This window comes from Xyrauchen texanus, chromosome 41, assembly GCF_025860055.1.
Source record: "Xyrauchen texanus isolate HMW12.3.18 chromosome 41, RBS_HiC_50CHRs, whole genome shotgun sequence".
Taxonomy (NCBI): Eukaryota; Metazoa; Chordata; class Actinopteri; order Cypriniformes; family Catostomidae; genus Xyrauchen; species Xyrauchen texanus.
This window is the reverse complement of record NC_068316.1, coordinates 2,086,885-2,108,091: the sequence shown is the minus strand read 5'-3', so window position 1 is coordinate 2,108,091 and position 21,207 is coordinate 2,086,885. Positions and strand designations below refer to the sequence as shown.

Below are 21,207 nucleotides of genomic sequence, written 5' to 3'. Positions count from 1 at the left end.
CTGGGTGGCGGAGGATGAATCTCATTTGCCTCCGCGTCGGAGACCGACAATCCGTGCATCTTATCATGTGACTTGTTGAGCGCGTTACCGTGGAGATATAGTGAGTGTGGAGGCTTCACGCTATTCTCTGCGGCATCCACGCACAACTCACCACACGCCCCACCGAGAGTGAGAACCACATTATAGCGACCACGAGGAGGTTACCCCATGTGACTCTACCCTCCTTAGCAACCGTGCCAATTTGGTTGCTTAGGAGACCTGACTGGAGTCACTCAGCACGCCCTGGTTTAATGTATGTATGGATGCACCAATATGAAAATTTTTGGCCGATACCAAAACTGATTTTAACAAAAACCTACTGGCCGATCCAGATATTTTGCCACTTACCTTATTTTGTTTTTGACTGTTCTAACAATAAATTATTTCCATTGAGCATTGATTGGAGCCACAATATATGATAAATAGAAGTTAAATTTCAACAAATGTGAAAAAAAAAGGTTATTTTGTACTTCCAAAACATTTGTGCACTTCTGTTTTTGCAGTTTAAAAAAGAAACCTTTTATGGTTTAGTAATCGCACAAAGCCATATTGTGATTTCAATCTTAATTCAATTAATTGTGCAGCATTAATGGATATCAGACCGACATCTCAGACGTCAAAGTCTGCTGGTTTCAAAGTGTTTCGGATGGTATTTCCTCATCATGTAGCCGATAGGTAAGAGCCACTTTCACAGCTGTCACGACTGTTTATGGCGTGTTTATCGGATTAGCATAAGAACGAGAAAGCATACAAATGTAATATGACATGTTCTTAGGAGTGCCAACCCTTCGACATAATGTGGCTATTAATATTTCTGACTTGTGCATTTAAATTCACAGAGTTTTTACAAAGTGTGTAACTAGTTAATTATAAATAAACCATCAGTTTTCCATATCACCGTTTTCATGCTTGTTGCCGATATGCCGATGGTGGCCATTAAATATCGGCAGCCGATACATCGATGCATCTCTAGTTTCAATGAAAGTGAATGGTGACTGAGAAGAACATTCTCCTATTGTGTTCAATCGATGAAAGGAAATCATAAATGTTTGGAACAACATGACGAACATCATCCTTAAAAAGAAGAAATAAACGTTTGATTTGACACTTTTATAGTCAAATGTTTCGGCATATTATTCAAATTCAAAATAGACGTTTCCGACTTTGCACACTGCTAAGCACGCAATGTAAGAAATCTGTTATGTACTCTTTTCATACACGAACACACTAATATACACATTCATACATGCATATACACACACGGGCAGATGGCGTGTGTGAACCTGTAATCCATGTGTAGATTCTCTGGTCCAAACACAGCTGGGATTATAGACAATCTCCTGTTAGAGCATCTCTGTCCATGTCTTTGTTCAATGACGAGAATCTGAGGTGTCTGTCAGTGTTGTGAAACTGTCATTCTGCCTGTTTCCTGACTGTCTGTTCTCGTCTCAAGGTAAGCGTGCTCAAACATCAGAGCTTAAAGGTGAAATCTCAGACAGTATGAATCAGAATCTGAGCGGTCAATGCTTGTCTGTTTGTAATACGACTACATGACTACTTTATAAAAACGTCAGTAAAAAAAGTTTGTTTTAATAATCAAATATGGTGGATGTTTATCTTGGCGGTTCACCAGTTTGCTCGCTGGCACGTAATGCCAACCTGTTTTGTGTTAAGTAAACTTTTGCGTTGTACTTGTCGTACGATCATCTGTTGTGACACTTTGAATTTGGCCAATGTGAAAATGGTTGGACGTTTATCCTTGATTTATAGTAATGTATAATATATACATGATGCTGCATTTTCTGTGTGAGATATTTTTGTGCATTGTGTGTATATTCGTCACACACACACACACACACACACACACTGACACACAGTATTTGGTCATCAGGCTTCATGTTGCTGGCAGATGAACGTTGTTCACTTAACTAGTCCAACAGAGGATTCCCATAATTCAGCAGCACGTCCTGCAGTATGTTCATATTTTTGTGATCTAAGCTTCTTTTTGTATTTGTGTCATTGAAATATGCATAATAATTAAACCTGATGTTGTTTGTTTGGTCATTAAGCAACAACAACGACATCAACAACAACAACAACAGCATTAATGGAGACTAAATCGTTTTGGCGTTATATTGGGACAGTAAAAGCAACGTTTTTTGCAACATTTGGTATAAACAGATGCATAAATTGGAGGCTGATCCATTTCGATTTTAGATTAGATTTTTTATAATATATGCATGTATGTTTCCGTCACCGTTCATATTTAGTTCTGCGGCAAGACAAATGACTATGTAAAACATTTAGTTTAAAATGGTTTTATATGGTGTATAGCGTGTCACACTGATGGATTTATGGATTATTATTATTGTTCAACTGTTTTAAATCTGTTGGACCAGATTACTCAAAAATAAATCATTAAATATGTATTAAAATATTTAAATAAATTATTAAATCACTAAATCAATGTCTCTTTCGTTCGTTTGCGTCCATTTTCATTTTAGCATTATCTTTGCGGGGATTTTTCATTTAAGCGTGTTTTTATTTTCAGGGTTACATTTCTCCACGTCACTCGACGACAGAGGGCGTCACCTTTCGAAGTACACCGAAGTCAACGTTACGGTTATTTACTGCATATAATTACTTAATCTGCATATCTCTTATTGCACCGAGCCATAGTTGCAATGTGAAAAAACATGCCTAAATTCACTAACCAAAAAAGGTCAAGAGATATCGATATTAAAAGTTGACGCACATCGTTGAGTGACAAGCTGAGAGACGTAATCCTGAAAAGGAAAAGACACGAAGCTCATGCTTTAATGACTACAAACAACCCTAAAGCTAAAATTAAATACAAGGAATATTTAGTGATTTACTGTATATATATTTAAGCAATATCACATGAGCAAGAGTGCGATATGGCTATATATCAGCACTGCTGTGATTCGGCCACAGGACGAGTGCCGTAGGTAATTACAGCAGTGCTGATATAGAGCCATATAGCACGATTGCGAGTGTGATATTGCTTATATACAACAGTTCAATGAACAAGTACATTTAAAAAAAATTGGAAAAACCGAGTAAGGTCATAAAAACACATTTGTGCATGGAAATACTTTATCACGTGACGGATCAGAATCTGCCGTTGCTGGTTCAAAACAAATGATGCGTCCAAGAGTTCGTTAGTAATTCAGAAAGTCTCTTCAGGGTATTCCTCTCTATTTCGGGGTAGCCGGTGCCGGTAGCCTCATTCACTATAGAAACAGCGATGTCCTCCGCCATTTTAAACAGTAGGTATCCAATGTGGAAACCCACAGAGCGCTGTTCTATGTAAACAATGACTAACGGATTCACGTTATGTCACCAATTGGCTCATATTACACACAAAATGATCTTTTGCCACCACCTGCTGGATAACATATGTAATTTAAAAAATAAAGACAGTAACTCCTTACACATCTGCACTACGCTTACACTTTAGTTTAGAACAGCATGAATGCGGAGTGACACACACACACACACAGTGAAGCGTCCGAGTGCTGATGATGTCACACATCAGTGCTCATGGAACATCTCTCGACCAATCAGACTGTAGTAAAACAAATATTTTTTATGAATGCATGCTAACATGTTAATAATCTTAACGAATCCTCTAACGCTGATCTCTGCCTCTGTTTCTTTGTCTCAGGTGCGTGTTTCCTGAGTTTAGTGGACGTGGTGCCGGTAAAGAATGAAGATGGCATCGTGATCATGTTTATTCTGAATTTTGAAGTCATGCCAGATGAGAGACTCCATGACACGCAAAATTTGAACCACAAGTTGCCCCTCCTACGGCGCCATTCAAGTACGTCATCTAAATCCTCCCTCCTTTCTCTATTATCATCAAACACATTGTGACATCAGAACCGTGAGCTCATTAACATATGACCGCCCATATTTACATATTAACACATTTTTTGCATTTTGCGATTTTGATGATGTCTCATCTTGCACTACACGTGTTTTTGTCCAATCAAATGCCCTCTAGATTGAAAGTGCCAATCAAATAGTAAGTAGCAAATCATGTTTCATGGCTATGAAAAAACTAAAGCCTATTGGCTGCTTAAAAAAGGAGACAAGCCCCATATGTCCCGCTCAAACGTACTTTTTAAAACAAAATACATCAACACAGGAAATAAAACTGCATACCTTTTCACGCTGTCTGTTTGGTCTTTTTACATCGTTTTGGTGTACAAAACATTGACTTTCTCTCTTTGTCTTTGCTGTAGATCGAGCTGGCGGGATCCGTTTACGCCTGCCTCTCCTGAACTCTCGGAACAACAGTAAATCTTCTCTCCGGGACGATCCTGAGGTGGGCCGCGGAACAGATTTCCCCTCAAATTCACGCCTGGAAAGCCACGAATCTCTTACCCTGGACGAGCTGCTCTCCATCCCTGAGTCTCGCCCTACCACCACCACCACCACCTCCATCGTTTGCACACCGTCCTCTCTGCTGCCTGAGTATCAACGCGACTTCCTGGGCAGCGACCCCTCGTCTCCGCCCCCTGCACAGCCCCACCCCACCACCCTGCCCTTGGTTCACTCCTCCCCACGGCCGCAGCGGCTCAACCCGGATGCCACGGTGTCCAACTGCAGCTTGACGAATAGTCGCTCGCGCGAGAGCTTTCACAGCATGCGTCGTGCGTCTTCAGTGGACGATATCGAGGCCATGCGGCCCGAATGGGACCGCAAGTACCGGACACACCCCACCAGCTGCAGCACAGGTGAGAAAATCAGGAATCAGTCAGTAAGAGTTTGTGATCTGATGTTTAATGAAACGTTTGCTGTGGTAACTAAAACTCCTGCCTAACAATTAGAAGTGCCAATCAGCTTATTGGCAACGGCATCGCCCGGTCGTTAAAGAGCACCTATTATGGTTTTTCAAATATGACCTTTCATGTGGTGTGTTATAGAGCTGTTTGTGAATGTAAAAAAAGGCTGCAAAGTTTAAAAAAAAAGTGCACAACAAATGTAGTTATTGACTCCCAAAAGAAAGAACCGATTCTGACACCTGAAACGAGTCGTTAGTACTTCCAGACTTACTTCCTGAACTAATCTATGTAATTTGGTAACAAAAAAACCCACCTCTGGTCTTCATTGGCTGCTCTCGAACAGCTTTGACCCGCCCTCAAACACCACACTAAGCGGTAGACCAATCACAAAAGACTGGGACATCTGACCAATCAGAGCAGAGTATGCTCTCTGAAAGGAGGAGTTTAGAATGAATGCTTTAGAACGGACCAATCAGAGCAGAGTAGGCTCTCTGAAAGGAGGAGTTTAGAATGAATCCTTTAGAACGGACCAATCAGAGCAGAGTAGGCTCTCTGAAAGGAGGAGTTTAGAATGAATGCTTTAGAACGGACCAATCAGAGCAGAGTAGGCTCTCTGAAAGGAGGAGTTTAGAATGAATCCTTCAGAACGGACCAATCAGAGCAGAGTATGCTCTCTGAAAGGAGGAGTTTAGAATGAATCCTTTAGAACGGACCAATCAGAGCAGAGTATGCTCTCTGAAAGGAGGAGTTTAGAATGAATCCTTCAGAACGGACCAATCAGAGCAGAGTAGGCTCTCTGAAAGGAGGAGTTTAGAATGAATCCTTTAGAACGGACCAATCAGAGCAGAGTATGCTCTCTGAAAGGAGGAGTTTAGAATGAATGCTTTAGAACGGACCAATCAGAGCAGAGTAGGCTCTCTGAAAGGAGGAGTTTAGAATGAATCCTTCAGAACGGACCAATCAGAGCAGAGTAGGCTCTCTGAAAGGAGGAGTTTAGAATGAATCCTTTAGAACGGACCAATCAGAGCAGAGTATGCTCTCTGAAAGGAGGAGTTTAGAACGGTCACTGAACGAGTCGTTTTTGACACTGGGGAAAAAAGATAACGCTGCAATTTTAATTATGAGCAAATTAAAGGTGTTTTTTGACCTTGGATGCATGTATATCTATTATATGAGACCTTTAAAACAATATTAGGCATGTTTATCAACCATAATAGGTGCACTTTAAGATGGTATTTGCTGTAATGACTGCATGTACATTAGCAGGAGTTTTGTTTGACTGATTCAAGTTTAAGAAGTGAAATTCTAAATTAAGTTTAATAAGTATAATTATACCATTTATGTCAGATTGTCTTGGTCATTTGACATATGATTTAGCCAAGGGATGTGCAAAAGTTATTGTGTGTGTGTGTTTGTGTTTGTGTGTGTGTGTGTGTGTGTGTGTGTGTGTGTGTGTGAGTGTGTGTGTGTGTGTGTGTGTGTGTGTGTGAGAGTGTGTGTGTTTGTGTGTTTGTGTGTGTGTGTGTGTGTGTGTGTGAGAGTGTGTGTGTTTGTGTGTTTGTGTGTGTGTGTGTGTGAGAGTGTGTGTGTTTGTGTGTGTGTGTGTGTGTGTGTGTGTGTGTGTGTGTGTGTGTGTGTAGAGTGTGTGTGTGTTGTGTGTGTGTGTGTGTGTGTGTGTGTGTGTGTGTGTGTGTGTGAGAGTGTGTGTGTTTGTGTGTTTGTGTGTTTGTGTGTGTGTGTGTGTGTGTGTGTGTGTGTGTGTGTGTGTGTGTTTGACAGAAAGAGGGAGAGAGTGAGAGAGAGAGATATGGAGTGTGTGTGATCTCCTGTTGTCACTCCCAAGCAGAGATGCTGTCAGCTTTCTGAAGATCAGATTTCTCAGTGGAAAAATAGCGTTCAAGCGGGGGTATTTCTCCCTATTTCGCGGTAGCTGGTGCACAAGTGTCGATCACTATAGAAACCGCAATGTCCTTTTAAACAGCACCCATTGTGCAAGTTATTTGATTAAAGTCGTTTAAAGCTGTTTCCTAGCTTTAAAAGTGTAGTAGTAAAACAAGCGATCACTACAAGCTGTTTTATAGTCACTGATGCGGATTCACTTCACGTCACCAACTGGCTCATATTACACACAAAAAGGGTCTTTTGCCGCCACCTGCTGGCTAACATATGTAATGTAAAAAAAAAATAATTAAGAAAAAAAATGACTCTTTTGTCAGTTTATGAATATATTTATATTTCCTTTCATTTAATTCTACTTCCTTAAATACACATTCAAATTATAATTCTGCATCAGAGGCATTGCACCCCTTCAGTTGTCTCCCATTTTAAGACGGGACCTAAAAATACTGTTTCAGAGAAAAACATTGTGGCTGCCGTACCATCAGCCTATAACAAAATCCGTTTGTTTTCACAGGTGCCATGAACAACAAGTCGAGCATCCTGAACTCTACCTCTGATTCCGATCTCATGCGTTACCGCGCCATTAGTAAAATCCCCCAGATCACCCTCAACTTTGTGGACTTTAAAGCGGATCCTCTCCTCGCACTCCCGCCTGGAGAAATGGACATCATCGCGCCATGCAAACTCATCGACCGCACGCACAACGTCACTGAGAAAGTCACTCAGGTAAGACGCTTGTGGTCTTTAGCCCTGCTGCTGCTTTGGGGTCTTGATAAGCTGATTCCGTATATCTTTGCATAGGATTGTGTTAATGAATTAAAACCCAGGACCTGTTGGGTTTGTCTGAAAGCTGGAAGATTTGAGGAACTCTCTGGAGATGTACAAAGATCTCCAGATGACACCTGTTGTAAAATATTTTGCTTAAGGATGGATGGCGTTTGACGCCAGACGCTGATGTTGGGTTGATTTTCAGGTAGATTTTTCAAAGTTAATCCCATTGATTTTATTTTTTCTGCTTTTGGACATATTTTGTAATCCAGAAGTGTCCGAAAGAATCCAAACTTGCATAGTGACTGTATGTGGCAGGGCGGAGGGCGGGGCCGGGTCGTGATCATACACACCTGGTCCCGTATTAGGCTAATCATGCCTCTGAGGTATCACGACCCAACCCCGCTCTCTGCCCTGCCACATTCCTCCCTCGTTCTCTCAGGCTGGGGACCCCCGGCCTAACACACACACCCCCCCCCTTTCCCTGGGGGAGGGCGCACCTTCTGCGCTGTCTGCCGGCAGGTCATCCCCATCTACCTGGACGAGGGAGGGGACAAGGGGAGGGAAACAGAAATAATTTAAATGGGGGGGGTACATCCTGCCTTTATACCTCAGAGGCTTGATTAGCCTAATACGGGACCGGGTGTGTATGATCACGACCTGGCCCCGCCCTCCGCCCTGCCACACTGTATTAAACATGAATAAGATAAATAAAATAAATACGTTCTTGATCGTTCTTGATAAGAAGATGGTCGTTTGCTAAACCTAAGATATTGCAAACATTCAAGACACTTTATTTTTAAGAGTGTAGTCAAAGATAGAAATCACAGAACTCCATTGAACTCAGTTTCTTATATTCGAGTTGCAAGTCTTTTGAATTTTACTTATCCAAAGGCAACGAGCCTCATTCAGTGTGAGCCGAATATTCATTCGTAAAAGAAAAATAATTCGTAAAAGCATTCTAATGTAATTTACTGCATCAGTGTTCATTAAAACATTCTTGAGTAATCGTCACATCAATATGACATTTACACTATTTTTGTAAATTGTTTGTAAAATAATTTAGTAGTTTTCATAATAGTATGAAAATTACAATTTTGGTGTAAATTGTTTGTAAAATTCTTTGTAAGTGATTGTAATAATAATATAAAAATTTATAAAAATTTCTCTGGAAAATGTTCGTAAAACCATTTTTTAGTAATTGTCACATCAATACATCAAATACGATTTCTATGTAAACATTTCGTAAAATAATTTTTAATAATCTTCACATCAATACAACAATTACAATTTCTGTATAAATTGTTCATAAAATAATTTTGTTTAGAAAATAATTTATGAGTAGTTGTTATTTTAATACGTCAATTAAACTTTTGGTATAAATTGTTCGTAAAATCCTTTTTGAGAAGTTGTCATAACAATACGACAATTAAAAGTTCAGTGTAAATTGTTCGTAAAATACTTTTTGAGTGGTTTTCATAATAATAAAAAAATTATTTCTGTATAAATTTTTTGTAAAACCATTTTTTTTAATCATCACATCAATACAACAATTACAATATTTGTATAAATTGTTCATAAAATCCTTTTTGAGAAGTTGTCATAATATGACAATTAAAATAACTTTTTAGTAATTTTCACATCAATACAACTATTACAATGTTGGTGTAAATTGTTTGTAAATCCATTTATTAATAGTTGTCATATTAATATGACTATTAAAATGTTTTTGTAAATTGTTCAGAAAACACTTTTTTTTTAATCATCACATCAATACAACAACTACAATTTCTGTATAAATTGTTCAGAAAATAATTTTGTTTGGAAAATAATTTATGAGTAGTTGTTATTTTAATACGTCAATTAAAATTTTGGTATAAATTGTTCGTAAAATCCTTTTTGAAAAGTTGTCATAATATGACAATTAAAATCACTTTTTAGTAATCTTCACATCAATACAACTATTACAATGTTGGTGTAAATTGTTTGTAAAACCTTATTGAGAAGTTGTCATAATAATACGACAATTAAAAGTTCTGTGTAAATTGTTCGTAAAACACTTTTTTAGTAATCGTCACATCAATACAACAATTACAATATCTGTGTAAATTGTTTGTAAAGCCATTATTGAATAGTTGTCATATTAATACGACAATTAAATGTTCCGTGTAAATTGTTCGTAAAACCATTTTTTGTAATTTTCACATCAGTACAACAATTACAATTTCTGTATAAATTGTTTATAAAATATGTTTGTTTGGAAAATAATTTATGAGTAGTTGTCATATTAATACGTCAATTAAACTTTTGGTATAAATTGTTCGTAAAAACCTTGTTGTGAAGTTTTCATAATATGACAATTAAAATCACTGTAAACTTTTCATAATTTTTTGGGGGTAATTTTCACATCAATAATACGAATACAATTTATTTATAAATTGTTTGTAAAACCATGGTTAAGTAGTTGTCATAATAATACAACAATTCAAATTTCTGTGTAAATTGTTCGTAAAATTATTTTTAGTAATCGTCAAATCAATTCAACAATTACAATATCTGTGTTTATTCTTCGTAAAGCCATTTTTGAGAAGTTGCCATATTAATAAGACCAACAATTGTGTAAATTATGTAAAAAAAGCATTTGTAATTGTGACGTCAATACAACAATTACAATATTTGTGTAAATTGTTCGTAAAATCTTTAATGAGTATTTTTCATATTAATAGAACAATTAAACTTTTGGTGTAAATTGTTTGTAAAACACTTTTTGAGAAATTGTCATATTAATACGAGTGTCATATAATTAGTATGAATTCTTCGTAAAGCCATTTTTGAGAAGTTGCCATATTAATAAGACCATTAAAATAGTGTACATATTTCGTAAAAAATTTTTTCATAATTGTGACGACGATACAACAATTACAATATCTGTGTAAATTGTTCGTAAAATCTTTTATTACGTTTTGTGTAAATTTGTCGTAAAAAAGCATTCTTGTCATTTTTATATCAATGCCAAAATGTTACAGTTTACATAACAATGACTCTCCAAACAATTAAAAGAGAAATTCATTCTGCTTGTGTTTCGTGAATGAGGCTCAATGTTAGAGTAGAGATCAAAGGCTGAAGTGAAATAAATCATTTGTTTCAGCTCTTCAGAAGAGATCCAAACCAGGTCTAATTTCAGCAGGAATTACTTTCAGCAGATTCTCATCTGTTCTCATGGACGGACGTAACTGGGTTAATTTAATACTGGTAGCGTGACGCCCATGTGCTCAGCAGATGAAATGAAAAGAGGGCAGCAGGAATTGATACTTCTAGATGAGATCATGACAGATGAGCATGTGCTACAGATGATATTGTGTCTGTTTGAGTTTGAAGGCATCAGGTATTTGTGTACACCTGCTGTCCTACATACAGGAAGTGATCACATGATGTGTTTGAGCTCGTGTAGATGCTTGTTTAGTGCATCAGATTATCAGATCATGTAACCATCAAAATGATGATAATGTAAGCTGGTCCCTAGGATTCTGTAAAGCCTCAGGCCACATCCACACATATACGTTTTTGTTTAACCTCTTCATTTCTGGAATTTTTTTTATTGAAAAACAATAAAATTAAATAAACTGTACATTCATGTTCCTGAAAATGAGAGCTTTCATTTGATATATGACTTGTCTATTCAAGTGCATAATAATATGTCGACCACTAGGGTGCGCTTATTTGCGATGCGGATTAATTAATGCCTTATTTTGTTATTTTAAGTTACATAAATGCAGAAGAGATGGTTATCTATGAAAAGTTCAGATTCTAAGCTTTCAAACGACACCACATATGCCTGACTTTTGTAGGTAAACTTTTTTCGCTATATAGCGCCCCCTTTTGGACCCGTTGTTGAACTGGTTAAAAACGAACAGATTTAGCTTTGTTTGCACCTCTCATTCACACTAGAACAGCGGTTTCTGGAAAAAGAAGTGGTCTATAAAGTTAGGAAATGGTCTATGAAGTAAGGAAACTAAAACTGATGAGTGTGGGTGTGGCCTCAGTTCTCTTCCGATGTTATTACGTATTTAAAATAAAGGTAATATCGGATTGATTGGTTTAATTAACCCATCCGTACTGCTGGATGTAGGCCGATGGTGTTTGTCATGGTGATGCACATCAGATGATGCAATTGCTTTGATTAGAGCAATTTGATAAGCTCTAATCAGCCTGTACACATACTATACAATAGGGCTGTAGAAATTAAAATATTTGTCGAATTTAAGAAAGCAAAATGCGCATTCAAAGGCTAGACACATCGAAGCAAGTACAGTTTAACAGAAAGCAGGTGTCTCAAGATGCGTTTTAAAGTTCTTTTTAATTAGAAACAGCATCGCTCCAGCACGAGACGCTGAATAAACAAAAAGAAAGTGAACCTAAGACGCGTGTTTACATAGAAAAACAAATGGATGGTTGCAAATGCGTGCATTTGGTGTGAACAGCCCCTTACAGTTGGCGGAGGTACTTGGCCGTTGCGTTTTGCTCTCTCATAAGCGTTTCTCAGATTACATTTACATTTATGCATTTGGCAGATGCAGTTAACCAAAGCGACTTACAGTGCACTTATTACAGGGACAATCCCCCCGAAGCAACCTGGAGTTAAGTGTCTTACTCAAGGACACAATGGTGGTGACTGTGGGGTGGAACCAGCAACCTTCTGATTACCAGCTCTGTGCTTTTCAGCCCACAACACCACTGCCACTCTGATTAAGCAGTTAGGATTTTAAACACTTTGTCAGGAAAGGATATCAATTTGGAAATGTGTCTGGAGATCCTCGCGTTGTGTTCCGTCTGATTGAACAGCCCCTGTCCTGGGCTCATAGTCTGAGCCGCTTCACCACCGAGTTCAGCCGGATACCACTGATATATGGGAATATTGCTATCTTATGTACAACTGTAATGAATAATGAAAAACTATGGTATTTCATTGGTATTATGAAGCTCGAGTCGAGGGTGGTATACTGTGGCATCAGTGCCAGTGTAACACCAAGCCCCCATTATTTTCTTTGCAACAATGTAACAGTGCTGATGTATTCAATGCGCCCTCTTGTGGACTACGGAAACAGCATCAGAATCAGATGACTTTAAAATTCGAATATTATTCTGTTTCTGTCCACAGCAGGATATAAGGAAGAATTCACTAATGATTGCCGCAGTGAGTTTTTGAGACATGTTTGCGTGTGACTGTGCATGCGTGTGTGTGTGTGTGGGGTGCTTTTGTATGCTGGATGAGACTGTGTTATTGTGTCTAACTACACTAGCAGTCAAATGTTTGGAAAGATCTGCTCATTTCAATTTGTCCACAAAACAAATTTTAGGTATTAAAAGTTAGAAACAGTTTATCCAAACTTTTGTCTAGTTTGTGTTTCGACCAATAGCAGTCTAATCCTGGAAGCCCTAAAAAAACACAATACACACCACTGTTAATTTACGGAGGTTATCATATAACAGCGTAAAATAACATCTAAACGTGTGTGCTGGTGTGATTTCTTCTTCATAATGGCAGTCAAATGGTGAATGCACTTATATAGCACCTTTTTTAACCTTAGTGGTCTTCAAAGGGCTTTACACTGTGACTCATTTACACACACACACACACACACACACACACACACACACACACACACACACACACACACACACACACAGACACACACAACACACACACACACACACACACACACACACAGTCACAAACAAACACACACAGACACATACAAACAAATACACACACAAACACACACACACACACACACACACACACACACACACACACACACAGACACACACAACACACACACACACACACACACACAGTCACAAACACACACACACAGACACATACAAACAAATACACACACAAACACACACAGTCACAAACAAACACACAAACACACACAAACACAAAAACACCCACACAAACACACACACACACAGACACACACAAACACACACACACACAGACACACACAAACACACACACACACAAATACAAAAACACACACACAACAGACACACACAAACACACACACACAGTCACAAACACACACACACAGACACATACAAACAAATACACACACAAACACACACAGTCACAAACAAACACAAAAACACCCACACAAACACACACACACACAAACACACACAAACACACAGACAGTCACAGACACACAAACAAACACACACACACATACAAACAAACACACACACACACAAACAAACACAGACACACACACACACACAGTCACAAACACAGACACACACAAACACACACAGACACACACACACACACAGACACGTTCAAACACATACACACACACACACACACACAGTCACAAACAAACACACACAAACACAAAAACACACACACAAACAGACACACACACACAGACACACAAACACACACACACACACAAACAAACACACAAACACACACACACACACACACACACACACACTGGTCTGATGTATTACACTAATTCATTAATCTTCATCTTCAGATATATACATTACCATCACACACAGAATAATCTCCCTGCTTTCCTGTCCTTACCCTCCCTTACATGCTCTCGTTTACCTCTTAATCTGTGTGTGACTGTGCAAGCTATGACAGAATTGCATTTATTTGTGTTCGCTGTAATCTTTGCATTTTAGAGCTGACCTTTGACCTGTCATGTTTCTCTTAGTGGCAGGAACAAAAGTTCAGTGACCTTCTGAATTCATCTCACTCACTTGTTGTTTAGATTTGAACCTGCTGGTGGCAGTATTGATCACAGTCCTAAAGTGCTGCTATAAAATCACCATTAACACAAGGATTTCTGTCAAATGCAGTTTAACTTTCATTCATTTTGATTTCATATTTATATTTTATTATACATAAGATAACCATATCACATATCAATATAATGTTGTATATAAATTAGGGCTGTCAATCGATATTGACAAATCAATATATAATGATTAAATCATTTTAAATAGTTATATTTAAATAATTATAGATATAATATTATATCATATTACATATTAAAGCATATTAATCAAGCCGTCTTGGTTCTGGAAGTATTTTTCTATTAATTTTGTGTAACATTTCATAACATACCTTTTAAAAGAGTTATAAGCCATGTATCAAACCGACTTTTTACTTTTAGCTCAGTGGTAAAGACGCTGGCTACCACCCCTGGAGTTCGCTAGTTCGAAACCCAGGGCGTGCTGAGTGACTCCAGCCAGGTCTCCTTAGCAACCAAATTGGCCCGGTTGCTAGGGAGGGTAGAGTCACATGGGGGGGGTTTCCACTTTTTCACCCAATTTGGAACGCCCAATTCCCAATGCGCTTTTAAGTCCTTGTGGTCGTGTAGTGCCTCAATCCGGGTGGCGGAGGACGAATCCCAGCTGGCTCTGCGTCTGAGACGTCAATCCGCAGTATCTTATCACGTGACTTGTTGATCGCGTCACCACGAAGACATAGTGCATGTGGAGGCTTCACGCCAACTCACCACGCATCCCACCGAGAGCTAGAACCACATTATAGCGACCACGAGGAGGTTACCCCATGTGACTCTACCCTCCCTAGCAACCGGGCCAAGTTGGTTGCTAAGGAGACCTGGCTGGAGTCACTCAGCGCGCCCTGGGTTTCGAACTATCGAACTAGCCAACTCCAGCGGTGGTAGACAGCGTCTTTACCGCTGAGCTAACAGCAGAAATGTTTTTATTGGAAAGCAGCAGCTTCCTTCATGATGTCCTGCCATGAACACCTGTTTAATGATTTCTGTACAGTACACTCATGAACAGAGATGTTAACCAGTTCCAATGATTCCTTCAAGTCTTTATCTGTCACTCTAGGGTACTTTTGTACCTCATTGAGCATTCTGCGGTGTTCCCTTTGAGTCATCATGACTGGACAGCCACTTCTAGTGAGAGTACCTATAGTACTAAATCATCATTTATAGACAGTTTGTCTAACTGTGGACAGATGAATATCTAACGGCCACTTCTAGAGAGAGTACCTATAGTACTAAATCACCATTTATAGACAGTGTGTCTAACTGTGAACAGATGAATATCTAACAGCCACTTCTAGTGAGAGTACCTATAGTACTAAATCACCTCCATTTATAGACAGTTTGTCTAACTGTGAACAGATGAATATCTAACGGCCACTTCTAGAGAGAGTACCTATATTACTAAATCATCTCCATTTATAGACAGTTTGTCTAACTGTGGACAGATGAATATCTAACGGCCACTTCTAGTGAGAGTACCTATAGTACTAAATCATCTCCATTTATAGACAGTTTGTCTAACTGTGGACAGATGAATATCTAACGGCCACTTCTAGTGAGAGTACATATAGTACTAAATCATCTCCAGTTAAGATGCATTTATACAAGAACAATACAATAAAAGTGTGTAATTAGTAAAAAAAATAAATGGTAACAGATGAATATTAAACAAGATTTTAAGACAAATTTATTCATAATTGCTGGTAATTCCAAAGGGTTCACATACTTTTTCTTGCCACTGTAAGAAAGTAAATAAGGTCAGTTTAGTTATTGCAACCCTTTGGTAACAACTGCATTTAAAGTAAACGTCCTTGTACTGAACTGATCGAACTGCAAACACAGAAAACGTCTGTCGTGAATTCCCTCTGTAGACAATCCAAAGCCAGCGTCTCTTTGATATAATATACATCATATAGTGTCCATTCAGTCCTCTGCAGTGCACAGTTTCAAACACTGTTTATTCAGCCAAGCAGGATTTATAATAATTAATTTATACACAGAAATGAAACTCTCATGAAAAATGAATAACTCTTTTTTGTATTCATTTTACTGAGAGAATCTCAGGGATCATTACACAGGATATCTCTCATAACGCAGTGGGTGGGTGGGGGGGTTAGAGAGTGTGATCAATAATATATAAGAAAACATACATTTTTCTGCCCTTTTGAAATAAAGAGTTTGCTGTACCTTGAACACATAGTGTAACTTGAAGAACTCAAAACGTCCTCCCCAGTCCCAAAAGGGCAACGTTCTGACATATACATATCAATGACGCCAATTCAGTGTTCAGAAACCCGCCCGTCCAGTCACGGTGATGTAATGCGGTAGCAGGATAGATACTGTTATTCATAAACACCAGAAGATGTGGTAAAGTGTGTGAAAGCTTGTGCTGTTTGTTTCCGTGTGTAGCACCTGCGGCTCTGCAGATTATTTGAAAGAATCATGTTACAAACAAGCAGCTGAAGTTTATTTTGAACAAGATCCTTGATCATTTCAGTCTGATCTGAACAGTTTGAGCAGCATAATTCAGAGCAGATTGTAATCTTGCTAATTTGGTTCTAGAAAATCACTTGCCAATATATCAAACACAGTTGAAAGATATTTGGTTCATTAAATGAAGCTGAACATTGTGTTTGTGTTTGTTTTTGAGTTGTCACAGTATGCAATAGACTGGCATGTCTTAAGGTCAATATTAGGTCATAAATGGCAAAAGAAATGAAAGAAACCGCTTTCTCTAGAAACTCATCAGTCAATCATTGTTTTGAGGAATGAAGGCGTTACAATGCTTGACATTGCCAAAACTGAAGATTTCATATAAAGGTGTAACTACAGTCTTCAAACACAAAGACAACTGTCTCTAACAAGGACAGAAAGAGATGTGGAAGATGTGCAACTAAACAAGAGGAGAAGTACATCAGAGTCTCTAGTTTGAGAAATAGACGCCTCACATGTCCTCCGCTGACAGCTTCATTGAATTCTACCCGCTCAACACCAGTTTCATGTACAACAGTAAAGAGAAGACTCAGGAGGACTTTTGGGAAGAAGTGCAAATAGAAAGACACTTTTGAAACAGAAAAACAAAAAGAAAAGGTTCGAGTGGGCAAAGAAACACAGACATTGGACAACAGATAATTGGAAAAGAGTGTTACGGATCTAAACCCCATTTAGCTTTTCTGGGATCAGCTAGACTGTAAGGCAGGGGTGCCCAAAACGTCGCTCGCGATCTACCTGTCGATCGCAAAAGCAGTGCTGGTAGATCGCACAAAATGTAAATTTGCTTTCGTTTAATATTAATACAAATATAATGTCTTTCCTTCATTTAGTTTCTGTCTGATTTGCAATTGATGAGTACATTTTGACCAGGCGAGATATTTGTTTATTCAGTTGCCATGACAACTAGGTTCGTGGCTTCCAAGGGCTTCTGAGAACAGAGCGCGAAATTGCGAAGCTAGCAGCGTTTGAGACTATAGCTACCAGCAGCTACTGCCCGGATTAGGCAAAACTGTCTGATTCATTCAGTCCAAATCATCAGAATAAGGTAAATGCCCTGGCTATTGTAATCTATTGTGCTGTAGGTGTTTTGAGTTTAGTGTTAAAACTAAATGATGTCAACATTTAACATTATTAAATATTGTTTAATTCATTAGAAGATGAATTCCATGAAGGGATACATGCAGTAGTCCCAACAAGCATTTTTTTTTTAATGAAACAGTTTTTTTAGTTGGTAGATCTTATTGAGTTGGTTATTTAAAAGTAAATCATCATGCAAAAAAGTGTGTGCACCCCTGCTGTAAGGTGTGTGAGAAGTGCCCGACAAGTCCACATCTATGGAAAGTGCTACAGGAAGTGTGGGGTGAAAGGTCAGCTGAGTATTTGGACAAACTATCAAACTGACAGCATAAAACATGTAGAATTGCTCTAATTAAAATACAATTAATTATAACTTTTGAACATTAGATAGCACATTCTCTACAGTTACAAGGTCAGGGTGTGGTCATTATGACACAAGTATCATGAAAATACAGCAAATGCGTTGCACAGATACGACCTCAGGTGCTAATTGGCGACTTGACATCAAATTCGTTGGTGCGCTATTCACGAAACGTTTGGTCTATCAAAAAGCTTTTGCTAACTTTTTGTCATGAGTGTCCCAAGATGATACAAATTTCGTGCTAATCGGACTTACGGCCTAGGAGGAGTTTGAAAAATTAGGTTTTCAATTAATAAAAAATTTATTAAAATATTAAAATAATTAATAAAATATGCAAATTTGGTATCAGGGTATTTGGCATGACCGAAGGGATCTAAAGAGAGCAGTGACAGGACGATAGGCCAAAACAATCAAACGCTAGAAGCATTTTTAAACATTTATTTATAACTTTTGACCACAAGGTGACACTGGCCCAAATCTGTATAGGGTCCCTCAGGGTATAGTGCCGATTAAGCATACCAAGTTTCGTAATGGTATGCCAATGCATTTGTACAATACAGCATTTAACGAGACAATTCAAAATGGCTGACGCCCAGAATAGCTGATATAGGAAAATGTGCTATTATTCGACTTGGTATGCCCCAAGAAATCTAAGGAGACCAGCCTCATAATTATCATCATTAGGCCAAACTATTCAGAAGTTGTAACCAAAACATTTTTTCATATCTACTGACCACTTGGTGGCGCTGTGCCAAAACACTGCAGGTACCCTCAAGTCATGATAGCTATGACATATACCAAGTCTGGTGTCCATATGCGAGAGTGTTGCGAAGATACAGCCTCACCTCCATTTTGGCGTGTTCACCGCCGAATTCGTTGAAGCACATATTTGAAGCACGGTTTGGTCCATCAAAAATTGTTTAATAACTTTTTGTTCCCAGTGTCTCTAGATGATATACAACTAATTTCATGCAAATCGTACATACGTCCAGGAGTAGTCCGAAAAAGTATTTTTTTCCTAAAATTCAATAAGGCAGAAAATCTAGTCTGAATTTGACTCTAGGCCTTCCAATTCAAAAGCTGTAATCATAAACATAAGTTAAAATTTGAACAGTTAGTGGCGCTAGAGTGTTTGAGTAGAGACCTCCAAATTTGGGTCAGTTATAGATGAGAGGGTTGTCTATCAGTGTGCCAGATTTCATAACATTTCTATATACGGTTCTATGGGCTGCCATAGACTTCATTGGCGGAAGAAGAAGAACACTAACGAATACAATAGGTGCCTATACATTTTCAGTGCTTGGCCCCTAAATATGATATGACCCCTCTGAAATTAGAAACAGATGGCAGCATGTTATGGAGAAGTATGTGTCTGTCGGTTACAAGTTGTGAAGCGAGTGATTTAATCCGTTTATAATTAGAACATTACATATTCATTTGAGAGGAGATGCAAATGAGGAACATGCTAATTTTATCTCAAGCTGAGACTTTTATTTATTTATTTGTGTTTCATTATGGGTTCAGATATGCTGATTAAGAGTTTGATCGGACTACGAATAAAATAGCAGTACACATAGAACTACATTGAAGGTTTTATTTAAAATAAAATATTAAAGTAGTAGTTTATTCCTTTGCATCATCATTCATCATCACTCACCATTAAGTCATCACATTGAACTATCCCTTTAAGAGGCTCTCACTTAGTGACAGATGTGAGGACTAATGACTCAATGTATCTTGTTGATTTAATTGTGGGGTAATTATGATACAAGAGGGTTTGAAATAATGTCCCGCTGTTTCTAACATGATTTGTCAACACATACACTCGCTTTATTCTCTCTTCTGCTGCCATACATCTTGAACAATTTTAGCATACTTTTCTCACGAGGTGTCGTCCTGCGTTCAGTAACGCATTAGCCTGCTGAGATAGCTCATATTATTTGGTCTTGAAAGAGTTCGAGTTCATTCTTAGACTTTTGATTGTAGAAACTCATGAAGGGACAGATGTGAGATTTATGTGGTATCTTTTCTCAGGAGAAACATCTGAGAAGCAGGAAACGTAATCACAGGTCTCCATTAGCTCTCAGTTTAATTTAATTGCTGTAGGAGAAACAATTTAGATGAAAGAGATGTCCTTTTCTGATTTTTCTTTTGGGCTATTTAATGTATACGTTAAATTCAAATATCCTATTAGTTCAGTTAGGAAACTATGTGATGCAGGCCAATATGTTCGGTTCCCGACACGCCTCTTCCTTAACCAATTAGGAGTTGTTAACCCTCTGTTAAAGCATTTATAAGCAGGCACTCGACTGCAGTCCAACAGCGTTATATGGCATTCAGCGCAGCCGATTATCCATGCAGTTTTCTGCTGTTCTCACAGTCAATACCCTCCTTGTAATTGTCCTTTGAGGAGACATGTCTCTCCTAGAATCTTCCAATCTGGAATACACCAGTTCCTAGATTCTGTGGATGACCAAGACAGTTGCCAAGAGATCCCCACCATTAGCACTCGCCTCGTCCTAAAGTGCGCTTCCATCTCCGATTGGCCAGTTTCTCGGATCCTGGAAGATCTCTTCATCAGACAAAGATCTGCTCCAACCGGCGCGTCCCACGAAGAGCTATTTGAGTTCTTTTATCCTCCCAAGACAGCACAGCTCTGACCAACATCAGCCCCATAACAAAGCCAAGGCTAAATGAAAACATCACAAAGTTGATGCATCACATTTACCACCTCCTGCAAAAAATGTCTTCCAACAATGATCCTGTTGTCGCAGCAATTATGGCAATGAAAGATTCCATCGATAAGATGGATATTAGGATAATGGCGCTCTTAAACTCCCAAGCGACCTCCTTGGCTTGCCACATAACCACTCTGGCATCCCTATCGGGCTCCCGTGACATCATAAATGATGTCACTCAGTGCTGTTCCCTGGCGGCACAC

The 21,207-nt window shown here is 38.5% G+C and overlaps 1 protein-coding gene across 1 annotated transcript in view; it reads left to right on the top strand.

Moving 5' to 3' along the window:
• Nucleotides 1-21,207, top strand: part of kcnh2b (potassium voltage-gated channel, subfamily H (eag-related), member 2b) — a 264,994-nt gene that overhangs the window by 142,914 nt on the left and 100,873 nt on the right. Inside the window, 3 exon segments of the mRNA XM_052113349.1 lie at nt 3,728-3,883; nt 4,308-4,802; nt 7,264-7,475. Coding sequence (XP_051969309.1) covers nt 3,728-3,883; nt 4,308-4,802; nt 7,264-7,475 — 863 coding nt within the window.